Source organism: Bison bison, unplaced genomic scaffold (genome assembly GCF_000754665.1).
Source record: "Bison bison bison isolate TAMUID 2011002044 unplaced genomic scaffold, Bison_UMD1.0 scf7180017864390, whole genome shotgun sequence".
In the NCBI taxonomy this organism is placed as follows: Eukaryota; Metazoa; Chordata; class Mammalia; order Artiodactyla; family Bovidae; genus Bison; species Bison bison.
The window spans coordinates 5503749-5528771 of NW_011494962.1; the positions used below are offsets into that span (position 1 = coordinate 5503749).

Consider the following 25023-nt stretch of genomic DNA (forward strand, 5'->3'; position numbering starts at 1 on the left):
TCTTTTTATTGACTCCTTTTTATTCAGCATAAAGTAGTTACTTGATTGTATGCAGAAGAAACAAGGAAGCAATCAGAGTTCCACCTTTGACGTCTTCTCTTCTGCTTCATGATTTTGTCTCTGAAAAACATCATGACATGGATATTCAGCTCTGGAGCCCAATCTTGTTTTTGAACTCTGAGATTAACAAATTGAGCTATTTAATCCCTCTTGAAAACCCTAAATCCATCTTCCACTGTTATCTCATGAACTCCTCATATGAATTTGACTCGTTTCCCATCGATATTGTACACAGAATGGTAAAATCCAAAATTCAGCTCCTTTGAATATGCAAGACCTTCCCCAAAGTGCTTTTGGAGTTCTATTTTGGTTTGCTTCCCATGACTATGGGCTTCCCTGATAGCTCAGTTGGTAAAGAATCCACCTGCAATGCAGGAGACCCCGGTTCAATTCTTGGGTCAGGAAGATCCCCGGGAGAAGCAATAGGCTACCTACTCCAGTATTCTTGGGCTTCCCTTGTAGCTTAGCTGGTAGAGAATCCACCTGCAATGCGGGAGATGTGGGTTTGATCCTTGGGTTTGGAAGATCCCCTGGAGAAGGGATAGGCTACCCACTCCAATATTGTGGCCTGGAGAATCCCATGGACTGTAGTGCATAGGGTCACAAAGAGTCTGACATGACTGAGCGACATTCACTCATTCCCATGATTACATCCTAAAAAGAGTCTCGACCCTGACCACTATATCTTCCCACTCCTTTACTTTTAATCAAATCCAGTGGAGGTCAAAGAATTTTTATTCAACAGAAAATTAAAGGGACTGAGAGGTAAAATGGATCTGATTCGATGGACATGAGTTTGAGCAAGCTCCGGGAGTTGGTGATGGACAGGGAAGCCTGGCATTCTGCAGTCCATGGAGTTTCACAGAGTCGGACATGACTGAGCAACAGAACTGAACTGAACTGAGAGGGAAAAAAAACCTCAACTTGCTTTACCTGCAGTTTAATACTTACCAATCCCTTCCCTTTCAGGAATCCATCACAAAAATTTTGCACTTGCTCTACTAAGACTTCTGTTATAGGCAATGTATCCCACTTATCATCCAGAGTCTGGTAAATTGCTAAAGCAGGCAGTTCAGCCATCTTTAGTTTGAAAAATGATATCGCCTTTTCATTTTGCTTCACTCCACTGTCCACTAGAATAAAAAAAATCTGCAGTTGGGGAAATTTGAAAGAGAAAGATCTGTCTGAGGTCCTTGGAAGAAAGAGACACTTGGTGATTGTTGCAGTTTACACTGATTGAATTCAGGGTCTGTGCCACACAATTTAAATCTTCATTGAATTAAAATGAATTTCTTCTTTTACTTTGCATTGTTTTAGGTTTTTTCCCTTTGGATCAGGTCTATTTAATTTTAAGAACAAAGCATTGGAAGACAGTTTAATGATTAGCTAAGGGAGAAAGTATGATCTAAATGGCTAAACATGGGGAATTCTTTTTAAATGTTGCCTCTAGTACTTTCTAGCTGTCTGACTTTGGGTGCATTACTTGGCCTCTCTGAGATTCAGTGTTCTCATTGGATTTTGTTGGGGGGAGACTGAATGAGAGAATAGATAATATTTCTAATACAGTTTTTAGCATATATAGTAAGATGATGGGAGGGATTGGGGGCAAGAGGAGAAGGGGACGACAGAGGATGAAATGGCTGGATGGCATCACCAACTCGATGGACATGAGTTTGAGTGCCGGGAGTTGGTGATGGACAGGGAGGCCTGGTGTGCTGCGATTCATGGGGTCGCAAAGAGTCAGACACCACTGAGCAACTGAACTGAACTGATAGTAAGTGCTTGATAGGGCTTCCCTGGTGGCTCAGATGGTAAATAATTGTTAACTATTTTATATTATTAAATCAAACCTTTTGCCCAATGAGGAAATCTCCTTGATAACAGTCTAGTTAGAGAGTTATTTATATTTAGTAACACTGAAAACTTCCAGTGTTAGGGAAACAACCACCAGAAAGATTTTTTTTTTTTTTTACCAAACAGCCCTCATCACTGGGGTCTCTAGTTCAATGCAGTAGACTTGAAGTAGTTGAAGTTTTACTATTTCAGTGACATAAGCAGAACTGCACAAAGTGGGGAAGGGAAAGAAAAATATTTATTGCTTATCCAGTGGGTAGTAGGTACAAGATATGTGTTTTATGTGAGAAATAAGCCCTGAGGTCTAAAACTTCAGAGTTTATAGTGAGGAGTAAATAAATCATGGGGCTTCCCTGGTGGCTCAGTGGTAAAGAATCTTCCAGCAATTCAGGAGACATGGGTTTGATCCCTGGGTCAGGAAGATCCCCTGGAAGAGGGCATGGCAACCCACTCCAGGATTCTTGGCTGGAAAATCCCATGGACGAGGAGCCTGGCAGGCTACCAGGCCATAGAGTCACCAGGAGTCGGACATAACTGAAGCTACTTGGCACAGCATAGATATATGAAGCTATCATGACTAACAGGTGATTTTTATGTTCAGTCTCTTTGGATCTCTATTTTTTGTCCAACCATCAATGAATAAAAAAGAAATAGACTTACTGCTAATGGAAGATATGATTAAACACATCTTTAACAGTTTAAAATACATCTTAAGTTTTAAGGCAGAGTAATGGGATTTATTATACTCCAGTTCTCACTTCGTTATCTCTTAACCATAATTATTTTCCACATTTCTCTCACTTCCCTAGCCCCATCTCTCTTTTTCTGGTGTCCTACAGCTGAGTATTCAAAAGAGAATCTCCCCGTCCAGACTTACCCTCCCCTGGAAGAGCTTAGCTGCCTCCTGAAATCTGTGCAAGTTTTCTTCAAACTCCGAGGAGGCCTTGTTCATAATCAGTAGAAGATGAATCGGAATCATACTATTGAATAGGCCAATTGCAGTCTGGCAAATTGAAATGTATTAAAGCAGAATGAAAGAGAAAAGGAGGGGAAAAAACATTAGTGTTAACTCAATGACTAGGCACACTGGACCATAAATGATAGCTGTCCACCCATCATACCAATGGCAATTCCTACAAGATGGCTTTGGATCAGTTTCATTCTCCTAGTTTTCATGTAATTTAGTAGACCCCTCATCCCCACACTGAACAGGGTGGAGCTGAGTAACCAAAAGGATACTGCAGTAGTGATGGAGTGTGACCTCCAAGGGTTAGGTCATAGAAGACATAGTAGCATCTGCTTTGTTCTCTCCTGTATCACTTACTCTCTTATACTGTCCGCTCAACCAGCCCTGGGAAGAGATTCACGTAGTTCCTATGAAGGAACTAAGTTCTCCTGCTAACAACCACCACTGACTTGCCAATCAGGTGACTGAATCATCTGGGAAGAAATCTTCCAGCCCCCATCAAACCTTCAGATGATTACCTCCCTGACCAATGGCTGCAACTTCACATGAGCCCCTGGGATCAGAGGCCCCCATCCCTAGCCACTCCCAAACTTGACCCACAGAAACTGTATCAGATAATCAATTATTTTTCTGTTCTAAGTTGTTACATTTTGGAGTAAACTGTTATGCATCATTAGACAACAAATATACCATGGAATATTTTAGTCACTTTTTTCAACTCCTTTTGAAATGTGGCAAGGGCAGTCAGATTTTGGGAATTCCCTGGTGGTCCAGTGGTTAGGACTCCAAGCTTTCACTGTTGGAAGTGTGGGTTCATTCCCTGATTAGGGAACAAAGATCCTGCTGGCCACACAGCACAGCAAAAAACAAAGCAAAACAAATAAAAAACCAAGAGAAGCCAGATACACTTAAAATGGAATTTTGAATCCTTCTTAGTAGTGTACACTTTTGAGTGCTGATGATGTGCTGGGTAGTGTTTTCAGGTCTTTATGTATAATAACTAATTTAATCCTCAAAGTCCCAGTTTTATAAATAAAGACATTAAGGTGCAAGATCTCCTAAAGTCACATAAGTGATGAGCTGGAATTCTCAGCAGGCAGAGTGACTTAAGAGTCTGTACTTAAAGAGTACAGACTCTATACATGAGACTCTATACATGAGACTATCCATGAGACTCCTATTCAGCTGATGGCAAAACCTCAACAAAATCAACTCAGCCCTAAGCACGGTTGAGTTAGTTCATTTCAGGTCAGCCATAAGATAACTGCTTCAGGAGATGGGAAGTTTGGCCTTTCTTTGCTGATTAGAGATGGTGATTTCCCCTGAGGCTGTGGATGGTCGACTGGAGGAGACAGCTGTGAGGCAGAGGGAGGAGAGAAGGGAGACTATAAAACAATGACTCTAGCCCTCTTCATTTCCCTTTTCAGAAACAGTGCTGCAACTGTCTCTATTTTAAACAAAATCCCATTTCTTCTTACCTCCCCCTTCTGAATACAGAGTATTGCTATAAAACTAGCATGTGCACAGAGAGAGCTGTAGGTTAATGAACAAAGTCTCAGAATGATGGGAACGGGAATCACTAAATAATCCCATGGAAGGAGGAGCCTGGTAGGCTGCAGTCCATGGGGTTGCTAAGAGTCGGACATGACTGAGCGACCTCACTTTCACTTTTCACTTTCATGCATTGGAGAAGGAAATGGCAACCCACTCCAGTGTTTTTGCCTTGAGAATCCCAGCGACAGGGGAGCCTGATGGGCTTCCATCTATGGGGTCACACAGAGTCGGACATGACTGAGGTGACTTAGCAGTAGCAGCAGAAGCTACATACTACCCTGTAGAGAATTTTCAGCTCTACTGGCCGACATGTAGGCAAGGAGGATCCAATAAGTTCTTTCCAGAAACTTTCTCCCTGGAGTTTAAAACAGGGGACTCTCCCCAAGATTTATCCTCTATCTCTATTCTAGGAAGGTAGATTGCATGCTATAAATTTAAGTAACAAAACAAGAGACAATTCATTCACCTGGGGAATTCCAGGACCCTGGGTCATAAACCAGGCACTGGAAGATCATCTTTTCTGGTCCCCAATGCACTCCTGGTAGCCTTATAGACAATGACCAGAATGATAATGGTCTAGGCACTTTTCAATGCCTTTTAAATTATTGCTACCAGTGACCCTGGGATGCATGTGTTTGAAATCTTAGCAGAAGTGGAAATGGGATCACCATTCTATGGAGACAAACATGGTGTGAGAGGCGGACAGGAATTTAGTCAACAGGAAAAGAAATGTTTTCTGTTGTAGGCTATGTGGGGGAATGGAAAAACCACAGGACTCAGTCAGACAGATCAGTCGTGAAAAATGCTGGGTCAAGTGGACAGGGCTGTCACTGAACTTCAAATGACAAGTTGTAGGGCTGGAGGAAGTTACTTCACTTTTCTGAACTCCCATTTCCTCTCCTATAAAATGGAAATAGACAATATGACTTCATGCATCATCAAATTTTCTGCCTTCAGTGATGTCTTTTCTACTTACTGTGTAATATTGAATGTTGCTTGGAACTTGAGAGTCCTCCTCTATAAAATGGACATAATAATCTCCTCTCTTCTACCTCAAAAAAATATGTGAGTATTATATGAAAAAGTGACATAAAAGGGTTTTGTTAGTTCTGAAAAGCATGACGTGCATATAAAGTACTGTTATGAGAGAATATGCAGCATTTCGGAGCCGAGGTAGATCACTGGAAATCAACACTCCATCACCTAATGATGTAAGTTCGGGAAGGTAAAAGGTAGGACATATAAGGTAATTCTATAAGCTGTAGGTGTCAGAAGGCCAGAAGATTATCCGGACAGGTGGACCAACACCTTCACCCAGGTTGTAGACCGAATGCAACAACCAAGGAATACACCCAGAAAGAAACCTGAGACTCCAGGAGGGTCTAGGCAAGTGCCAATTGTACCCGACAGAACTGCTGGTCATGAGTCTGCAAGGAGGTAGACACAGAAAATGGGAATAGGTGTGTAAAAACTTTTTAGAAATTTTACATTGCTGCAACATCCAAATATGTGATCAGTGTTTTTAAACAGCTCATTTGTATTTTATAAAAATATTGGTCTCTAATGCTTTAGGAAAAAAAATTGACCTTCAGCATTTTTGCAATTGTGGCAAGCTTGCCATCTTGTTTGAGAAGCATGGTCTAGAATGCTGGTCACATCAGAGTTGCTTCACTGAACTCTCTTGCAACCAAACTCAGAAGTTTTTGATTAGTCACCTCAACTTTGCATTCTGACTCTCTTACTAGTCATGTAACGTGTCATCTCACTTTTCTATTTCTTTCTTTGTTGGGTAGGAACAAGTTTATCAATCTTAAGGGTTGTAGTAGGGATGGCAATATAAACAATTTTGAGTTGATTTAATGGTGGTTACTGTTATTATGGGCTGCCCTGGTAGCTCCGTTGGTAAAGAATCCACCTGCAGTGCAGGAGACCCTGGTTTGATTCCTGGGTTGGGAAGATCCACTGGAGAAGGGATAGGCTACCCATTTCAGTATTCTTGGGCTTCCCTTGTGGCTCAGCTGGTAAAGACTCCACCTGCAATGCAGGAGACCTGGGTTCGATCCCTGGGTTGGGAAGATCCCCTGGAAAAGGAAACGGCAATCCAGTCCAGTACTCTTGCTTGGGAAATCCCATGGACAGAGGTGCCTGGTGGGCTACAGTCCATGGGGTTCCAAAAGAGTCTGACATGACTTAGTGACTAAACAACAATAACAACAATAACAACTGTTATTATTCATTAAAAGATCAGAATGCTTGGAGGACAAGATTTCTCCTATGAAGGCAATTACCCTCCCTGACAAAAGGACTTCTGGGTCTAGAGACAGGGGCTACTTACTATAGCGTTGTACTCTGTAACCAAGCGGAGGTTGTTGCTCTCAATGAAACGGCTTAACTTGGTGGCATCCATGCTTTCAAAGTCTTCACCCTTTAAATCCAGTTGTTTGTTATCTACCTGGATCACACAGAAAGGATAAAATTGTCACTGTTCTGTCATCAATAAATGTTTCTGAACTATTAACCTCAAGTCAGGCACTAACTCAAGCTCCAAAGACAGAAAGGTAAATGTTTCTGGCCCTCGAGGAATGCACTGTCCTGTGGGGCACAGAGAAGTAAACAGGAACATCCCACAGAAGGTGACAAGTATCATCACAGACCCGTATGTCACCTAAGGAAGAGGAGAAATGCTTCCAGGAAGAGACAGCTCCTAATCAACGGCTAAGACTTGGTCAGATGAATGAGGATGGGATGGGAGTTTTAAATAACAAACAGTGTTCGCAAAAGGCAAAAAATGATAGGCGTTCCGTTCTAGAAGCTGCAGTTAGGTTAGCTCGACTATAGCAGTGAATGTTAAGTGCAGTAGGAGAGAGACATGTACAGTGGGGTGGAAAGTGACTGCAGCTGGCCAGACTCCTCTATCTTTGTGATTTCCCAGGCAAGGATACTGGAGTGGGTTGCCATTTCCTTCTCCAGGGGATCTTCCTGACCCAGGGATCAAACCCAGGTCTTCTGCATTGCAGCAGATTCTTTAGGATCAGAGCCATCAGGGCAACGGGGTAGGCAGGGCAAATTCCCAAAGAACCTTGAGGTCAAGATAAGTAATTAAATTCTAACCTGAGGGCAAGGGGAGCCACTTAGAGGATCAGATTTATGTTTTATTTACATACATTTCTAATGTGAAATAAAACACACATTTTTGTGTGTGTGCAGAGAAAAGCACCAAATGGAAAATATAAAGCTCAGAAAATTGTCACAGAGTAAACAACTGTGGAACCACCACTCAGGGAAAGACATAGAATATTGCCAGAATGTCTGAAGCCCTCTGAGATCTTTCTATTGTTGTTTAGTAGCTAAGTTGTGTATGACTCTTTGCGACCCCATGGACTGCAGCATGCCAGGCTTCCCTGTCCTCCATGATCTCCCAGAGTTTGCTCAAGTTCATGTCCATTTTATAATCCGTTATTTTTCTGCCAACGTTCACCATTATCCTGACTTTTACAATGACGATTTTCATTCTTTATAGCTTTACTGCTTAAAAATTCACCTCACTGTTACAGTTGAGTTTCTTTTTAAAAATATTATGTAGGGACTTCCCTGGTGGTCCAGTGGTTAAGATTCCATGCTTCTAATGCAGGTGGTGTGGGTTTGGTTCTTGGCTGGGGAACTAAGATCCCACATGCAGTGGGGATGCACAAAAAAAATGATGTAAGTGGAAACAGACAATGTTTTTTTTTGTGTATCTCAATTATTTTGTTTTTAAGAGTTATCCATATTATTGCATATAGCTGTAATATGTTCATTTTCCTTGCTGTAATAGTATCCCATTGTATAAATATGCAAAATCTTATTTTACTACTGATGGATATTGAGGTTGTTTCCAGTTTCTGGTTATTAAAATAATGCTGCAATGAACTCTTTTGTTCATTTCTCTTGGAACTCATGCCTCTGTATCTATTGAGCATGTATTTTGGATTGAAATTTTTAATTATAGGATATGTATATTTTTAACGTGCATTTTGATGTTTATTTGGGAGATAAGGCAAAGCTATTTTCTAAAATGAATAGTAATGTATACTTGCATCTGTACTGTTTGAGAGATCCCAATGCTTCACATCCTGGCCAGCACTTGGTATTATCTGCCTTTCTATTCATTTTGATGAATATGTGGTAGTATTTCATTGTGGTTTAACCTCCAATTCCCCAATTAACTAGTTATATATCATCTTTTTTGAAGTTTCTGTTCAAGTCACTTGCCTATTTTTCTATTGAGTTGATCCTTTCCTTGTTGATTTGAAGATGTTTTATATATTATGGATATGAGCCCTTTATGGTTCTATATTACATATCTTTTCTCACTGGGGACTATTTTAATGGTAACTGAATATGAATAGAAGTTAATTTCAATGTAGTCATCAACCTTTTTGTTTATAACTAGTGTGCGTTTTTGTTTTGTTTTGTTTAAAATGCTTTGACTACACCAAAGTGCTGAGATCCAGAAGTGCTGACATTTACTCAACTGGCGACTTAATCACCTTATGATTGTGGTTTTTTTTTTTTTTTTCACAACTCAAACTTATGAAATACATAAATGCCAAAGTACAGAAAATATTTGTCTTTAAAAAAAGAATCTTGAAAAAAAAATCATCGAAACTACAGGATATTTTAAAATGTGAGTTCCCTTTGCATATTTAATTGTTTTAAAATTCACACTATTTGAGAGAAAGCCTGGGAGAGAACTATGAAAGCAGGAGAAAATGTCATCCTACGTGGGGCCTCGCCCACCCTTCTCCCATCCCTCTCCTCCAGGAGAAAGAAAGTGAGCACAAAGGATTTTTAAAGCTGCATAAGGCCCAGGTTGTGCTAGTGGTAAAGAATCTGCCTGCAAATGCAGGAGACGCAGGAGATACGAGTTCAGTCCCCAGGTCGGGAAGATCCCATGGAGGAGGACATGGCAACCCACTCCAGTATTCGTGCCTGGAGAATTCCATGGACAAAGGAGCCTGGCGGGCTACAGTCCATGGGGTTGCAGAGTCAGACACGACTAAAGCGACCTAGCAATGTACGTTTCCTTCCTAAGGTTTTGCTAATTGCACAACCATCAGAATCACTACTGTAATCACAACCAGGGTCCTTTTTACGTTTAACATGTCTAAATACTTTCTGGTTATTTTTCTAGAAACTTGGAAGCCTGGTGTCTACACCACAGTGGATAGAACCGTGCTCAGAGCCAGGAGCTCCTCCCTCGCTGCTCTCTTTTCCCGGCAAACCCTCGCATTTCCCAGAACAGGATGAACAGGAAATGCCAGCTACTCCAGGTGGCTCTGGACTTGAGGAATGCAGTATATGGGAGGCAGAGTTTGTGAAGTGGTGATAACATTCTCTAAGAAGCAAAGATCTTTCATAAAAGCCATCCTCCCGAAGCCTCTCCAGTTGGTCGTGGCTCTTTAAATGAAGCATACCTGATTATTTCTCTATTTCTTACACCAACAAACTCTGGAGCGCTCATGTGTAGGGTTCCTGGAAATATTTAAACAGGAAACCTCCCTTCTGTAAAGGGAATTTATTTGCATAATGCCCTGGAAAGAAAATCCGACCCTGGATCCCAGAGTGGGAGAAAATATTTTTTAATATATTTTTCCAGTTTTTGGAAAGAATTTTCCTTGAAAAATCATATTATTTTTCTCCTCAAGAAAAGGGGCACCAGAAGAAAAACAGAAACAGTAAACCAGAAGGGTTGTCACCTTACAATATAATTTTGAGGTTCCCCAAGAGTATCAGATGTAGATTATTATATGAGTCAGACACTGTATCATACCAATGGATTTCATCATTCCTTTTCTGTTTGTTAGTATTTTGGCAATACTCCTTTGAATTAATTCTGGTAGATTCCTGTAATTAACAACCCAGCTTTTTGTAAAACATTAAAGTTGTTTTAGTTTGCACCAGCTACAATATTAAATATCTTGGCTACCATGGAGAAATCATTTGTTCAGTACACGCCCTCTCGCCTCTGGGGTTTGTTTTTATAAGCTAATTGGTTACCATATACTTGGTACATATATACTTTAGGATTTCTCTGGTGGTCTAATGCTTGGGAATCTGCCTGCCAATGCAGGAAACATGGGTTCTAATCCTGGTCCAGGAAGATCCCACATGCTGCAGAGCAACAGAGCCCATGCACCATAACTACTGAGCCTGGACTCCAGGACCTGTGAGCTGAAACCACCGAGCCCACGTGCCCTCGAGCCCACAATAATGAGAAGCCCACACACCGCAACTAGAGAGTAGTCCCTGCTCACCACAACTAGAGAAAGCCGTGCACAGCAGTGAAGGCCCCGTGCAGCCAAAAATAAATACATTTATATATATATATATACTTTAGAAAAATATTTTAAAATTTGGCAAATCTTATTTATTGCCTTCCTTATCAGTTTATTTTTATGTACTCTGCTCTGATTCTCTGCTTGGCTAGGTGCATTTCTTATAACAGGTTTCCAGGAATAATTGTGAAAGGCGTGAAGGGATGCCTCTACTCTATTACTATCCCGTTGGGTCAAAGTTAGACTAATTCTATTTCTTCAAATAGAAGTGATGGAGAATACTCAAAATGAGGTACACATTCAAATAATATCTGAGATTCCATTTTAGGACAGGCTCACGGTTTATTCAACACAGGATTAGGGTAACAGTAAGTGTCCTATTGAGAGTAGGGGGCTGTCTATGGCCATACCACCCTGAATGCCCTGGATTTCACTTGATCTCAGAAGCTAAGCAGGGTCGGCCCTGGTTAGTGCTTGGTTGGGCGAGTGGGGAGGGACTTCACACTAGTGCCAAGACAAGCTGTGTCCTCACACAGACAAGTTGTCATACACAACATTTTAATTTTTTCTCAGTCACGTTTAAATAGTTGGCCTGAACTATTTTTACAGACTGATGCATTCCATAAATATAACAAATGCTGCACTCTTTTCTCTCCCATATAACTGTCAACTCATATTTCCACTTATTATTTCAGCTTATTTCTAAACATGTTCTTACAGTGGAAATTTGCTGTATGGGCTAATTCTGAAATTTCTTTGCCAAAATATGTCATACATATGTGTGTGTGTGTGTGTCTGTGTGTGTGCTCAGTCATTCAGTCATGTCTGACTCTTTGGGATCCCATGGACTATAGCACACCAGGCTTATTTGTCCATGGAATTTCCCAGGCAAGAATAATGGAGTAGGTTGCCATTTCCTACTCCAGCAGATCTTCCTGACCCAGGGATCCAACCCGCATCTCTTGTACCTCCCACACTGGCAGGTGAATTCTTCACTACTGCTGCTGCTAAGTTGCTTCAGTTGTGTCCGACTCTGTGTGATCCCACAGACAGCAGCCCACCAGGTTTTTCTGTCTCTGGGCAAGATTCTCCAGGCAAGAATACTGGAGCGGGTTGCCTTTTCCTTCTCACTACTGCACCAACTGGGAAAACCCAAAATATGTCATGTCTAGGTTAAATCTTGAGAAATAAGATGGGGGTTTGATTAAATAGTGCTAGGGGAGAGAGAAATTGTTTAGGAAAAACATTTTTTGTTTTCTTTGGCTTTATTTAATGAGGAGCATTAGAGTAGGTAGAATATAGGAGTAAAAACAGGCTTTTTTCAGAGTTAAATACTGTAGAAAGTCACTATAATAAGGTAGAAAAGGTAGCTTTGGAGTCGGCCATACTGGATATGGGCTTCCCTCTTAGTTCAGTTGGTAAAGAATCCGCGTGCAATACAGGAGAACCCGGTTCAATTCCTGGGTTGAGAAGATCTGCTGGAGAAGGGGTAGCCTACCCACTCCAGCATTCTTGGGCTTCCCTTGTGGCTCAGCTGGTAAAGAATCCGCCTGCAATGCAGGAGACCTGAGTTTGATACCTGGGTTGGGAAGATCTCCTGGAGAAGGGAAAGGCTACCCACTCCAGTATTCTGGCCTGGAGAATGCTGGGTATGAGTTAGATGTTTGTGACTCTATAGTTCTGAAAGTCTAGACATCAGAATCAAGCTCATGGAACTTTAGTTTCTTTATTGATAATGCAGGGTCGATAATGGGCATCCCTGGTGACTCAGACAGTAAAGAATCCCCCTGCAGTGATGGAGACCTGGGTTCGATCCCTGGGTCAGGAAGATCCCCTGGGTGAGGGCATGGCAACTCACTCCAGTATTCTTGCCTAGAAAATCCCATGGATAGAAGAGCCTGGTGGGCTTCAGTCTATGGGCTCGCAAAGAGTCAGACACGACTGAGTGACTAAGTGCACACAGGGATGATAATAATAATTTCATCAGATTCTAGTGCCTATCATAAATTAGGCACTAAAACAAACAGATGAAATTCTAGATCTTAAATAAAAGAAAGTATCAGAAGATCTGCAGTTGGTTCACATTTCCCAGTGTCAAGGAGAAGTCTTAACTGCAGACGTAAAAGGGCCTCCTAATGGGTCTACACAGAGCCACAGAGACCAACGGGCAGGAATCCGTGAAACCCATGTCCATTGTGTAAGTATGTCTGTTCACTCCCAGACCACCCCTACAGGACACAGGAACTGATTATCATTTCTAAACATTGGGATCCTCTTCTGAAGGGCACAGTCACATTGTATGGTATTTTTTGAGTATATTAAAAGCCTCAGTTTGTTCAATGCCAAACTTTTAAATATACCTCAATTTAAGAAAACACTAAAAAAAAGAGGATAGTTTTGGTTGATGTTCTTTTTCTTTTTTAAAAAAATTATCCCAAAAACTTGAATAATAATCCTAGTAAAATTTGGACTGAATTTTTGAAAGTGTAGGACTCCAAAATCACTGCAGATGGTGATGGCAGCCATGAAATTAAAAGATGCTTACTCCTGGGAAGGAAAGTTATGACCATCCTAGACAGAATATTAAAAAGCACAGACATTATTTTGCCAACAAAGGTCCATCTAGTCAAGGCTATGGTTTTTCCAGTGGTCATGTGTGGATGTGAGAGTTGGAGTATAAAGAAAGCTGAATGCAGAAGAATTGATGCTTTTGAACTGTGGTGTTGGAGAAGACTGTTGAGAGTCCCTTGGACTGCAAGGAGATCCAACCAGTCCATCCTAAAGGAGATCGGTCCTGGGTGTTCATTGGAAGGACTGATGCTGACGCTGAAACTCCAATACTCTGGCCACCTGATGCGAAGAGTTGACTCATTGGAAAAGACCCTGATGCTGGGAAAGATTGAGGGCAGGAGGAGAAGGGGACGACAGAGGATGAGCTGGTTGGATGGTATCACTGACTCGACGGACATGGGTTTGGGTGGACTCTGGGAGTTGGTGATGGACAGGGAGTCCTGGCATGCTGTGATCCATGGGGTTGCAAAGAGTCAGACACGACTGAGCCACTGAACTGAAACTGAGGAGAAAATGTTTATCTAAGAGTTGTCACCACAGACCTGCCAATGGAGCAGGGTGCTTGTTTTCGGTATGGCACATAAATAATCTTGTCCACAGAGGTTCCAAGAGTTCATTTGGAGTAGGTCTGTCACTGGTGGGAAACAACCAGCAGATTCTAAAGAAGCGTGAGCAGCTCTGGGAAGTCATCAACAGGGCTTTGTAGAGAATAAATCGTAAACAAAGTTAAAGCGTTCGTTAGAGGTCGTAAAACCTGCAGAGACACTGGAAGCAACAAGCACTTGTTTTTCTTCCCAAATGTGTCTCTTGGTGGAACTAGGACTTTTAAATCAGGCTTTCATAAGACTATAAACAACAAACTGGGAAAGAAGTACTTGTGGATCTGTAGCTAATTGGAGTTTTTTGTATGGACAGGTTGCTACAAATAGTTCAACGGTACCAGGAAATGCATTAGTGTAACCTTCTATATCTTTCTTTAAAAAAGCATCTTTTTTTTTTTAACTGAAGTATAGTTAACTTACAATATTATGGTAGTCTCTGGTATACAGCAAAGTGATTCAATTATATATTTTATATATATAATGTATGTATATTTTCATATTCTTTTCCATTATGGTTTGTTATAGTATATTGAATATAGCTCCCTGTGAAATACACTAAGACCTTATTATTGGTCTATTTTATACACAGTTTATATCTTTCTCACCAAAACTCTTCACAGAAGGATTTGATTTAAACCTATTTTACAGTGCAAACCAGCAGCTTCTGTCCAGGTGGGGGAAGAACTGCTGAAGGGACTCAGGCATCTTCAGACAGAGTTTTGGGAATGAGTAAATTCCTCAAACACTTTCTGAATGTCTTCGAGGTACCAGAGACCTACTGTAGACCTTTGGGACACAAAGATGAATAAGTCATGGTTCCTGCCTTGCATAAGCTCATGGTCTAGTAGGGTAAAGGTGAAACAGACACAGAAATACATCACATGCACTCTAAAGTGGTCAGTTTCATGGGATTTTAGCAGAAACTCTGTCCGTGCTCAGTCCTGTCCGACTCTTTGAAACCCTATGGATTGTAGCCTGCCAGGCTCCTCTGTCCATGGGATTTTCCAGGCAAGACTACTGGACTGGGTTGCCACTTCCTACTCCAGGGGTTCCTGACCAGGGATCAAACTTGAGTCTCCTGCATCTCCTGCATTGGCAGGCATATTCTTTACCACTGTGTGACCTGGGAAGCTTTAGAGGAGTAGTTAGGACAATTTGGAGATTCCAAGGGAGCCTTTCTGAAGGATAAGCTGCTGGAACTGATTCACTGGAATATGAGGAGGAGTTGGTTGGGCGAGCCTAAGAGAAAAGGGCCTGAGCGGGGCTGGCATTCTATGCAGAGAATTAGCCCACGTGACATGATAAAATCATGTCCTCATACTGTGTATAGTTGGGTATTGAAATGGTAGAGACTAGGGTGGGAATGTGCTAGAAAAGGGAATGGAGAAGCAGGTAGTGGCCTGGTCATAAAAACTACACATTTAAATGTCTTGATTTTATTCTTGTAATATGGGGGAATATTGAAGAGTTTTTTAAGAAGGAGGTGTCATGGTCAAATGTCTATTTTAAATCCATCATTGTCATACCAACCTAGAAAGTGAATAAGAAATAGTGAAGGGAAACCTATTAAGAAGGTACTGACAATATTTATGCCAAAGGTGCCAAGAGTCTAAGCGAGGAACAAAATGGAAAGAGCAGAGGAAAAGTCAATTTTGTGCATTACACCATCAGTACATTAATTGAATCAATAATAATAATGCAGGAGCAACAAAAGATTCAGGCAGCTATAGACACAGAAAATACTTCAATCTATTTAATAAAGATGGAAGTATTAACTGGATAATAAAACAACATGTAATGGCCATGGCTGTGGGACTGGCTAAATCAGACCTCTATCACGGAGCCTCACCAGTGGCAACACTGAGTTTTCATTGCTGTTAAGGGACCTCCCTCATAGCTTAGACAGTAAAGAATCTGCCTGCAGTGAAGGAGACCTAGGTTCAATCCCTGGGTCAGGAAGATCCCCTGAAGAAGAGAATGGATACTCACTCCAGTATTTTTGCCTGGAGAATTCCATCGACAGAGGAGCCTGGTGGGCTACAGTTCATAGGGTCCCGAAGAGTTGGACATAATTGAGCCACTAACCCTTTCCCTTACATTTATGAGCTCATTATTGTTGATTACTGTCTTCCTTCAGAAGTATCACTTGTATTTTTTTGTGTCTCTACAAATATTTTGATGGTGCCTGAATAAACTGATGTAATAGAAAGTAAAAAGAAGAGTGAAGGAGAACACAGGCTCCAAATACAGGGTGGGAGGTATGATCGGCAAAGACCAGAGACTGAATGAACATAGCTATTCAGTAAAATAGTGTTTTCGTGGGAAGAACGTGACACAGCGAGGGAAGATGACAAATTCAGTTTTGACTAAGTGAAGACTGCAGTCAGTTCAGTTCAGTTCAGTTGCTCAGTCATCTCTGACTCTTTGCAACCCCATGGACTGCAGCACACCAGGCTTCCCTGTCTATCACCAACTCCTGGAGCTTGCTCAAACTCCAGGCCTGCAATATTTATGAGGATATTCAAATAGTTATATCCAGCAACCATCTGAATCATGGAGAGGTCCAGGCTAGATATAAAACATGCCAAATCCTCAACAAACACATAACTGTCAAACATAAGAAAAGATCCTGTTATTGAAGACTTACTCATTCATTCATTAATTGATTCATTCACAGGCAGAACACAGAGGAATTTAAGGGCAGTGAAAATCCTGGAATACCATAACAATAGATTTATGCCATTACTCATTGTCCAAAGCCATATATTGTAGAACACCAAGAGTGAGCTATGATGTAAACTGTAGAGTTTGGGTGGTTATGACATTTTAATGTAGCCTAATCGGCTGTGACAAATCTACCACTCTCGTGGAGATGCTGCTGATGGGGGAGGCCATGGATGAGTGTGGCAGGAGATATAAGGGGAATCTTTGCACTTTACTCTCAATTCTGCTCTGAATTTGAAACTTTTCTAAATAAATAAAGCCTTTTTCAAAAATTAAAAGAAATGATTCATTCACATATTCATTTATTCAATAAATACTTATGAGTACCTGCTACATGGCAGGCACTTTTATTTTTTATTTTGTTTTTTTAAAGATGCTTACCTAAATTTATTTTTAGTTTATTTTTGGCCACAGATTACCCCATGCAGAATCTTAGTTCTCTGATCAGGGATCAAACCCATGCCCCTGCAGTGGAATTGCAGATTATTAACCACCGGACCACCAAGGAAGTCCTGACAGATGCTGTTAAATGCTCAATGGTTGAAGTAGTGAATAAGACAGTCTCTGCCTCCATGGATTCTATAACTTAGATTGGGAAGAGCATTGGGTCAGGCAGTAGTATGGATAGAGAAAGAGAAGAACTCAAGGAGACTAAAAGAAGAGTTGGACCGAGAGAAGCAGGTTCCTAGATCAAGGAAGGAGAGACTATTAAAGAGAAAAGAGTGGCTAACAATATCAAATATGGCATAAATGGTCAGTAAAATAAGATCTAAACAATGTTGGTTGGGTTTGGAGATATGGAAGCCATGGTGACCTGGTTGAAAGCAGTTTTAATGGAGTGATATGCAAATGAGATAACAATGTATTAAGAGCTTAAAGAAAGCTGAAGACAATACAAAATACATTTTAAAGAGATTTGGGTGAAGAATGTAAGAGAGAGAGAAGATAAAGAGGAGAGGGAAGGACATTCAGACCAGAAATTTTGAAACTTTAATGTCTGCTCAGTTTCTTATTTCCAGTGGACTCTGGTCATCTTCACTTTGACATTCCACCACAACATAAACTCAACAACCAAAGAAAACATCAGAAATACCTACTTCTGTTATAACCTCACTATTCCTCAGATACTGTGACTTTCAACCTCTCCTCCTTTCCATAATTTGATATCTGATCCTTGCAGTAGTGTGGACAGAGAAAGAGAAGAACTCAAGGAGGCTAAAAGAAGAGATGGACCCAGAGAAGCAGGTGCCCAGGTCAAGGAAAGAGAGAATATGATGCTGTTTTCTTCACTTTCTGCTGCTACCTCTTTGCTATAGATCCTTAGTACACGATCTATCTAGTCAGCCTAATAAAAGTTCTCTTTATTCTTGTCTTTATGCCTAATCATCCATCTGACTCATTGCTGCCAAAATAATCTTGCGCAAACACATTTCTGTTCATGCTATTCCCCTGATCTAAAGGCTTGAGGGGCTGCCCAGAGCCAGTCAACTTAAGTGCAAACTCATTAAGCTGGTATTCAAATGTCTCGACAATATGGTTCCAATCAAATTGCTCTTTTATTCATCTGCCCAAAACATGTTCCCTGAGATCCAGTCAAGTTGGCTTGATCACTCTTTTCCAAGTTTAACTTTTTTTCCCCATTTTGTCCATAAATTCTCCTCTATGTTGTCCAAATTTTATCTGTTCTTTAAATCCCAGTTCAGTTGCCTCCTTCATAACTTATTTTGGTCAGAATTCCTACTCTGCTTTTTTTTTTAATCCATTTTTTATTCTTTTTATTAGAATATATTACCCTTAACACTGTTGATAATGGCATTAACATTAGAAACTGTGTTGATGTCAGTACTGAGAACGTCCTTAAGAAGGGAACAAAGGAACTGTGTTCCAATAGTCACTGAAATCTTAACCCACTGTTGATTTTCTTCATTGTAAAAGAGACAGGGAAACTGTAGGGGTTTGGGAGATGGCTCAAAGGAGAAAACAGCATGTTATATTTTGCACATTTCTGGATTAATGTGTGCAGGCAATACAGAAGGTCCAGAATATGGAATAACTCTTAAGGCCATTCAGCCAGAACTTGGATCATAGGTTACAAAGCTGATGTTTTGGGCCAAGTCATTTAGTGCTTATCCTGCTTTGACCAGTTAAACTCTTATAATGTTTCACCTGGAGAAAGAAATGGCTACCCACTCCAGTATTCTTGCCTGAAGAATTCCATGGGCAGAGGAGCCTGGAGGGCTCAAATAGGGGCCTGGAGGTCCATGGGATCTCAAATAATCGAAGACGACTGAGCAACTAACACACACACACACACAATATTTTACCCATGGTAATGCTGTTTGTATTATAGATACTTGTATGTTATGTTTACAATCTCTACCATATTTTAAGAGCTATGAGAGGGGAGAATATACTCAATGTGTTTTAAGGATCATTACCTTGCATAGAGAACCCAGTAGTTGTTAACATATGTTTGATAAATGTAAGCAAACTCTCAAAGATATGAAGATATTAAAAAGCATATATATATGGAAATATAAAAATATCTGACCCAGGGATCAAATCCAGGTCTCCCACATTGCAGGCAGATTCTTTACTGTCTGAGCCACCAGGGAAGCCCCATAAAAGCATTTATTATAGAACTTCAGTAATATAAAATATTTGAGATTATCTAATTATCTATGGAGAGCTAACCAGGAGACCTGAGTTCAATCCCTAGATTGGGAAGATCCCCTGGAGAAGGGAATGGCAACCTGCTTCAGTATTCTTGCCTAGAGAGTCCATGGGGTTGCAAAGAGTCAGACATGACTGAGGGACTAATACACACACTGAATTATCTATAAATAGGAAAATGGCTAACTAAGCTATGCCATGTCCAAATTATGGAGCTGTATGCAGTAGTTTTTTTCTTGGTATTTTTTCTTTTTAAAATTTATTTATTTTAATTAGAGTATAATTACTTTACAATGCCGTGTTAATTTCTGCTGTAAAACATGAATCAGCTACATGTATACATATATCCCCTCCCTCCTGAGCCTCCCTCCCACTCCCCTTTTGTTTTATAGATGAAAGAACTGAAGCCAAGAAAGTGTTTTGTGACCTGCCCAAGTCACATGGCTGCTCAGTGACAAAGCGGTGCTGAAAATCTTATGTCCTGACCCTCAGTCCAGGCCTCTTCCCATTTCACGACAGCATCTGTTTAGGAAGCTTGAGTTGAGCCATCCTCCTCACATGGTCCCTGAAGCTGGCATCACTGTTGTGATTCAAGATCTAGACTCCTTTCTGGTCTCAGAAGTCTGTGTATTCACAACCCAAGGAAGAACTAGAAGGCTGGAGCTGCCCACCTGACTTACCAGACGGAAGAGGGAAATGGTGTTCCCAGTGATGTTGTAGTGAGCCAGAACCTCGGAGGCAGTGCTGATCCCAAAAGACACGTCTTGGAAATTTTGCACCACACTGTGGATTAGGGACACTGCCGGTACTTCTGAATCCTAAAGACAAGAAGGAAAAAAAAGAAAAGAAAAAGAAAAAATCCCACAGGTTGTTTCTGGAGGAAAGAGACTAGGGAGTAGAAATATGCTCACACTTATCTAATCAAAGTGTCCAGTGAGACAACATTGACCTCTAAAAATGTAGGCTGGCTTCTCAGGGACATGGTTGAATTTTCCAGGCTGGGTGGGTTAATAGGTAACTATGACAGAGTGGCTAAGTCTAGAACACCTATCTGGCTTTACCATAGAACTTGTAGTTTGTTGGGCTTCACTGGTGGCTCAGCCGGTAAAGAATCTGCCTGTAATGCAGGAGACCCAGGGTCAGGAAGATTCCCCTGGAGAAGGGCATGGCTATCCACTCTAGTTTTCTTGCCTGGAGAATTCCATGGACACAGGAGCCTGGCGGGCTACCATCCATGGGGTCGCAAAGAGTCAGACGTGACTGAATGACTAACTTGTAGTTTGTTAGTAGCTGAGAGGGGGCTCAAAATCACAAAGACCTGAAGAGTTGGCCTCCACAGTCATTGATAAACCAAAGGAGGCAAATATTTGGGGAATAATTTGTAGAGGAAAGAAGAAACGTAAAAATCAGAAATAGGTGCTGTCAAAAGAACCAAAAAAGAGAAAATAAAAATAAGAGAAATTAAAGTGAAAGCTTAGAAGTTTTATTAACAAGGCTGTGTAGGACGTTGGGGTGCTCTCTCCACTGTGTGTAAGCCATGAAGACACTGTTCAGGCGTTGCTCCACCTCTAGAACCAAGGCCTGCAAGACAGAGCAGGGAAGCCTGTTCTGAATAATGATTCCAGACCTTCTACAGCAAGCTGGCCTTATTTCCCTGCAGTCATGGGACCCTCCTCCCCAGAAGCTCTGAGCAATAAACAGCCATGAACATGTTTGTCCTTGACATTTTTCTGGCAAGAAAAGGAAATGTGCTCAGAGAAAAGATCATGGTTAGCCTTGCAGCTGGGGTCAAGTAGAGGGAGTTGGCACTTTGCTCCCAAAAGAGCGTGTGGAGTTCATTTTAGGTTATGAACAATTGTTCTTCAAGGCTTCATCTTTTTAAAAAAATCTGCTCCTTAGAATTGAATTGCTCTCGGAGCAAACAGCGACACCTGGTGGCCATTTGAGTTATCGCACCCTCCTCCAGTTCTACTGCCTTGGCACTCCTGCCTGAGTGTAGGCTGCTGTTTTTGTCTACAGGTCAGATCTCTCTCTCATCACTGAAAAATTTGCCCCCAGGCCTCACCCCCACTCCCCCACCCCACTCCCGTCTTCCTCCCCTACTTATATCTCATCGATTTTATTTCCAGCTGTGTACACAGAAAAGACAAGATGATGGTGATTTGGAATTAATGAATAGAAACAGACAAGGTCTGAGAGGAGAGAGTAGGGGATTAATTAGCTGTGAAATCACCAGATGTTACCTCCAGAGAAAAAGAAAAATGCTGGAATAATGTCTTCTCCTTTATGGTTGATTTTTTTAGCCAGGCAGCCGATCTGGAAGATTGGCTAAGACCTTCAGTATGCAAAATGTCATCCTTATTCAACATTTCATAGCAAACAAACGAAAAAAAAAAAAAAGTGTGTATGCATGCTCAGTTGCACAGTTGTGTCAGACTCTTTTCGACCCGGTGGACTGTAACTCACCAGGCTCCTCTGTCCATGGGATTTCCCAGGCAAGAATACTGGGGTGGGTTGCCATTTCTTACTCCAGGGGATCTTCCCAACCCAGGGATTGAACCTGTGTTTCCTTCATTGGCAGGTGGATTCTTTACCATGGAGCCACCTGGGAAGCAAAAGAAGAGTGGGGGACTCCTTACTTGGTAAAAGGTTCTAGACTGGAGGCAGCTATTCACAAATGTGTTGCCAGCTTGATACAAGTTGGTTTACTCTGGGCCCTGCCTTGGAAATTAAAATACTGACTGAAGCTTCAAAGCATATACAGATGGGGAGACCCAGACAGCAGCCTCAGAACTCTCAAAACAAATATGAGAAAGATATGATTCAGAGACTGGGAACATCTAGAAATTGTGAGATCTTGATTGACAAGCTAAAATTAGACTCTGCCCTTTGACTTTTAATGCAGTATCATCCGGCCAGCAAGTAACTAGCATGGCTCCCTTAAGGTAGCATATTTCTAGTCACAGAGGGTCAGACACGACTGAGCGACTGAAGTGAACTGAACTGGGAGAAGGGCAGGTGGCAATATCTGAACAAACCTGGAAGAAGCCTATGACAGCCACCTCAGCAGCAGCAATGAATTCCATGGCAGCTTGGACATCTGTGAGCCGCATGGGTTCCTGGGCACCAGGACCATCTAGACAGAGATGAGGGTAGGGGTGGGAGGAAGAGAGAGAGAGAGACAGAGAGTTTGCAGGTACCAAGTGGAGAAAAAGCAACTCTAAATCACAAAGGCATCTCTATTTTTCCTCTTCATACTAAGGCCAAAGAGATTTAGGAGTGCAGTTGTCATTCCAAGGCTTTATTTCTTTACTAACTTGTGGAAGGGGGACTCCTCTCATAATAGCCCATTTTAAAATAATATTTATTTATTTATTTGGCTGCTCCAAATCTTAGTTGTGGCATGCAGAATCTTCAGTTGCAGTAGTGGGATCTAGTTCCCTGACCAGGGATCGAACCTGGGGCCCCCAGCATTGGGAGCACGAAGACTTAAGTCATGGGACCACCAGGGAAGTCCATAATAGCCTATTTCTGAAGGATGTCAGACTCTCCTCTTCTCTACTAGGCAAGGCAGATCTTTATCTAGCATTTCCTGAAAAGTTCCTAGGTTTGGGGAACAAATACCCAGAGTTCTACCAATATTCCCTTCCCTTCTCCCAATAACAGTTTCACCCCCTGGTCACTCAAGTGCTCTTTTCTTTTACCTGATGATTCCTGAACTTCTGCAACAACTTCCGGGGACAGTTTGCATGTGGAGAGAAATAACAGAAACAGGCATCTGGATGGCATGGCTTCCATTTTCCTGCTCTCGCTCCACACCCTGGTCTTGGTGTTTGGAGCCTCTGACTCAGGGCAGCCCACTCTGCAGTTAATGGATTGTGGCATAATTTGTGCTCTGGGAACATTGCAGCTGACTCCGGGGCAGGGGGACCTTCAACTTTTGAGATAAGAGACAGGATTCGGTAACAGGGCCTCGGAACAAAACCAATCAGAAGAAAGTCAGGCTAGTTCCTTTAAATAAAACAAAACATTCTATGCCAAGTGTTGACTTAGGCACTACAGACATAGCAATAATGGTGATCTGATCACCTCTCCCAGCTTAGATTGTTAATATGAAAAATGGGCAATTAAATAGATCATTTAAATGTAAAATGGAAAGTGATTAAAAAATTGGGAAGCTCATAGGGTGCTAGGAGAAGATAAACTAAGGACATTTTGGACAATGATGGTGTCTAGTGAAAGCTTTCTTCCTGCAGGGGGTGCCCAAGCAGTGCGTGTGTGCAGACTCAGTCATGTCTGACTCCAGGGAGGAATACTGGAATCGGCTACCATGTCCTTCTCCTTGGATCTTCCCCACACACAGATCGAACCCGCGTCTCCTGCGCTGGCAGGCGGTTTTACCACTGCACCGCCTGGGAAGCATGCCTAAGCAGAGTCCTGGGCAAATAAAACTTTTCTAGGCAATGAAGGTGGAAAGGGAGTTTCATGTAAAGAGCCAAAGCACTGAGATGCAAATGTGACGTGCAAATTACTAATAAGAGAATTATTAGTAATTGAGTATTACCAGAAAATGGAATAATAAATCTTGGCAGAAAGGCATTCTGAGGCCAGATCCCAGGGGACCTTGTATACTAAGTGTAGGAGCTTCAGCTATATTTTTCAGGTGATGGGAAGCCACTGAAGAGCTTAAGCAGAAGAGAAAAAGTGCCTAATGTGGCCCAAGTGCCTGTGGAAATCCAAGGGATTCTCAAAGGCAGGGGATATATAAGCCTCAAGCTTAGTAGAATCTTCTATCCATGGGTTTGCAAAGAGTCAGACACGACTGAAGCGACTTAGCATGCATGCACTATATGATAATAAAATACACTGAAGGACTTCCCTGGTGGTGCAGTGGTTGGGAATCTGCCTGAAGATGAAGGGAACACAGATTCCATCTCTGGTCCAGAAAGATCCCACATGCCTTGGAGCAACTGAGCTCATGAGCCACAACTACTTACTCCGTGCTCTAGAGCCTAGGAGCTGGAACTACTGAGTCTGTACTTTAGAGCCTGTGCTCTGAAATAAGAGAAGCAGCTCCAATGAAAAGCCTGAGCACCACAATGAAGAGTAGCCCCTGTTCACCACAACTAGAGACAGACTGTGTGCAGCAAGACCCAGCAGGGCCAAAGATAAAAAAAAAAAAACATTAATTAAAAAAAAGCCTCCTTGCTTCTATTTGACCCTTGTTCAATCTCTGGTCAGGGAACTAGATCCTGCGTGCTGCAACTAATATCCACCACAGCAAGTGAAAGTCGTGTCCGACTCTTCGCCATCCCCTGGACTGTAGTCTGCCAGGCTCCTCTGTCCATGGAATTCTCCAGGGAAGAATACTGGAGTGGGTTGCCATCCCCTTCTCCAGGGGATCTTCCTGACCCAGGGATCAAACCCAGGTCTCTTGCATTGCAGGCAGATTCTGTAAAGATGGTAATATCTGAATCACCAGGGAAGCCACAGCAAAGCAAATTTAAAAAAAAAAGAAGAAGAAGAAGAAGAATACCATGCTTATTTAAAAAAAATAAATAAATTGAGATTTTTCTAGCATTTGCACTGAAACAGGGGGCAAAACCACTCCCAGTTATGTAAAACCTCCTGTACTGAGCTCTGCCCACCTATTCTGAGGAAACGAATGAATGGGGACCTTCCAGTTTCCATATTTGCTTGA

The 25023-nt window shown here is 41.7% G+C and overlaps 1 protein-coding gene across 2 annotated transcripts; it reads right to left on the reverse strand.

The window, feature by feature from the left end:
• Positions 1 to 25010, reverse strand: ERP27 (endoplasmic reticulum protein 27). 2 transcript variants are annotated; one of them, XM_010858730.1, is made up of 8 exons: positions 24971 to 25010; positions 23027 to 23294; positions 22361 to 22458; positions 20003 to 20140; positions 6771 to 6887; positions 2792 to 2917; positions 1012 to 1209; positions 1 to 120 (listed from the first exon to the last, which is right to left on the reverse strand). In XM_010858730.1, exons 2-8 carry the CDS (start codon positions 23205 to 23207, stop codon positions 73 to 75), a joined length of 906 nt encoding a protein of 301 aa, XP_010857032.1. In that variant the 5' UTR covers positions 23208 to 23294; positions 24971 to 25010; the 3' UTR covers positions 1 to 72. The 2 variants fall into 2 exon arrangements, with proteins under 2 accessions (XP_010857032.1, XP_010857031.1); XM_010858729.1 differs by lacking the exon at positions 24971 to 25010 and having other exon boundaries at positions 23027 to 24619.
• Between the last annotated feature and the right edge of the window lie 13 nt (positions 25011 to 25023).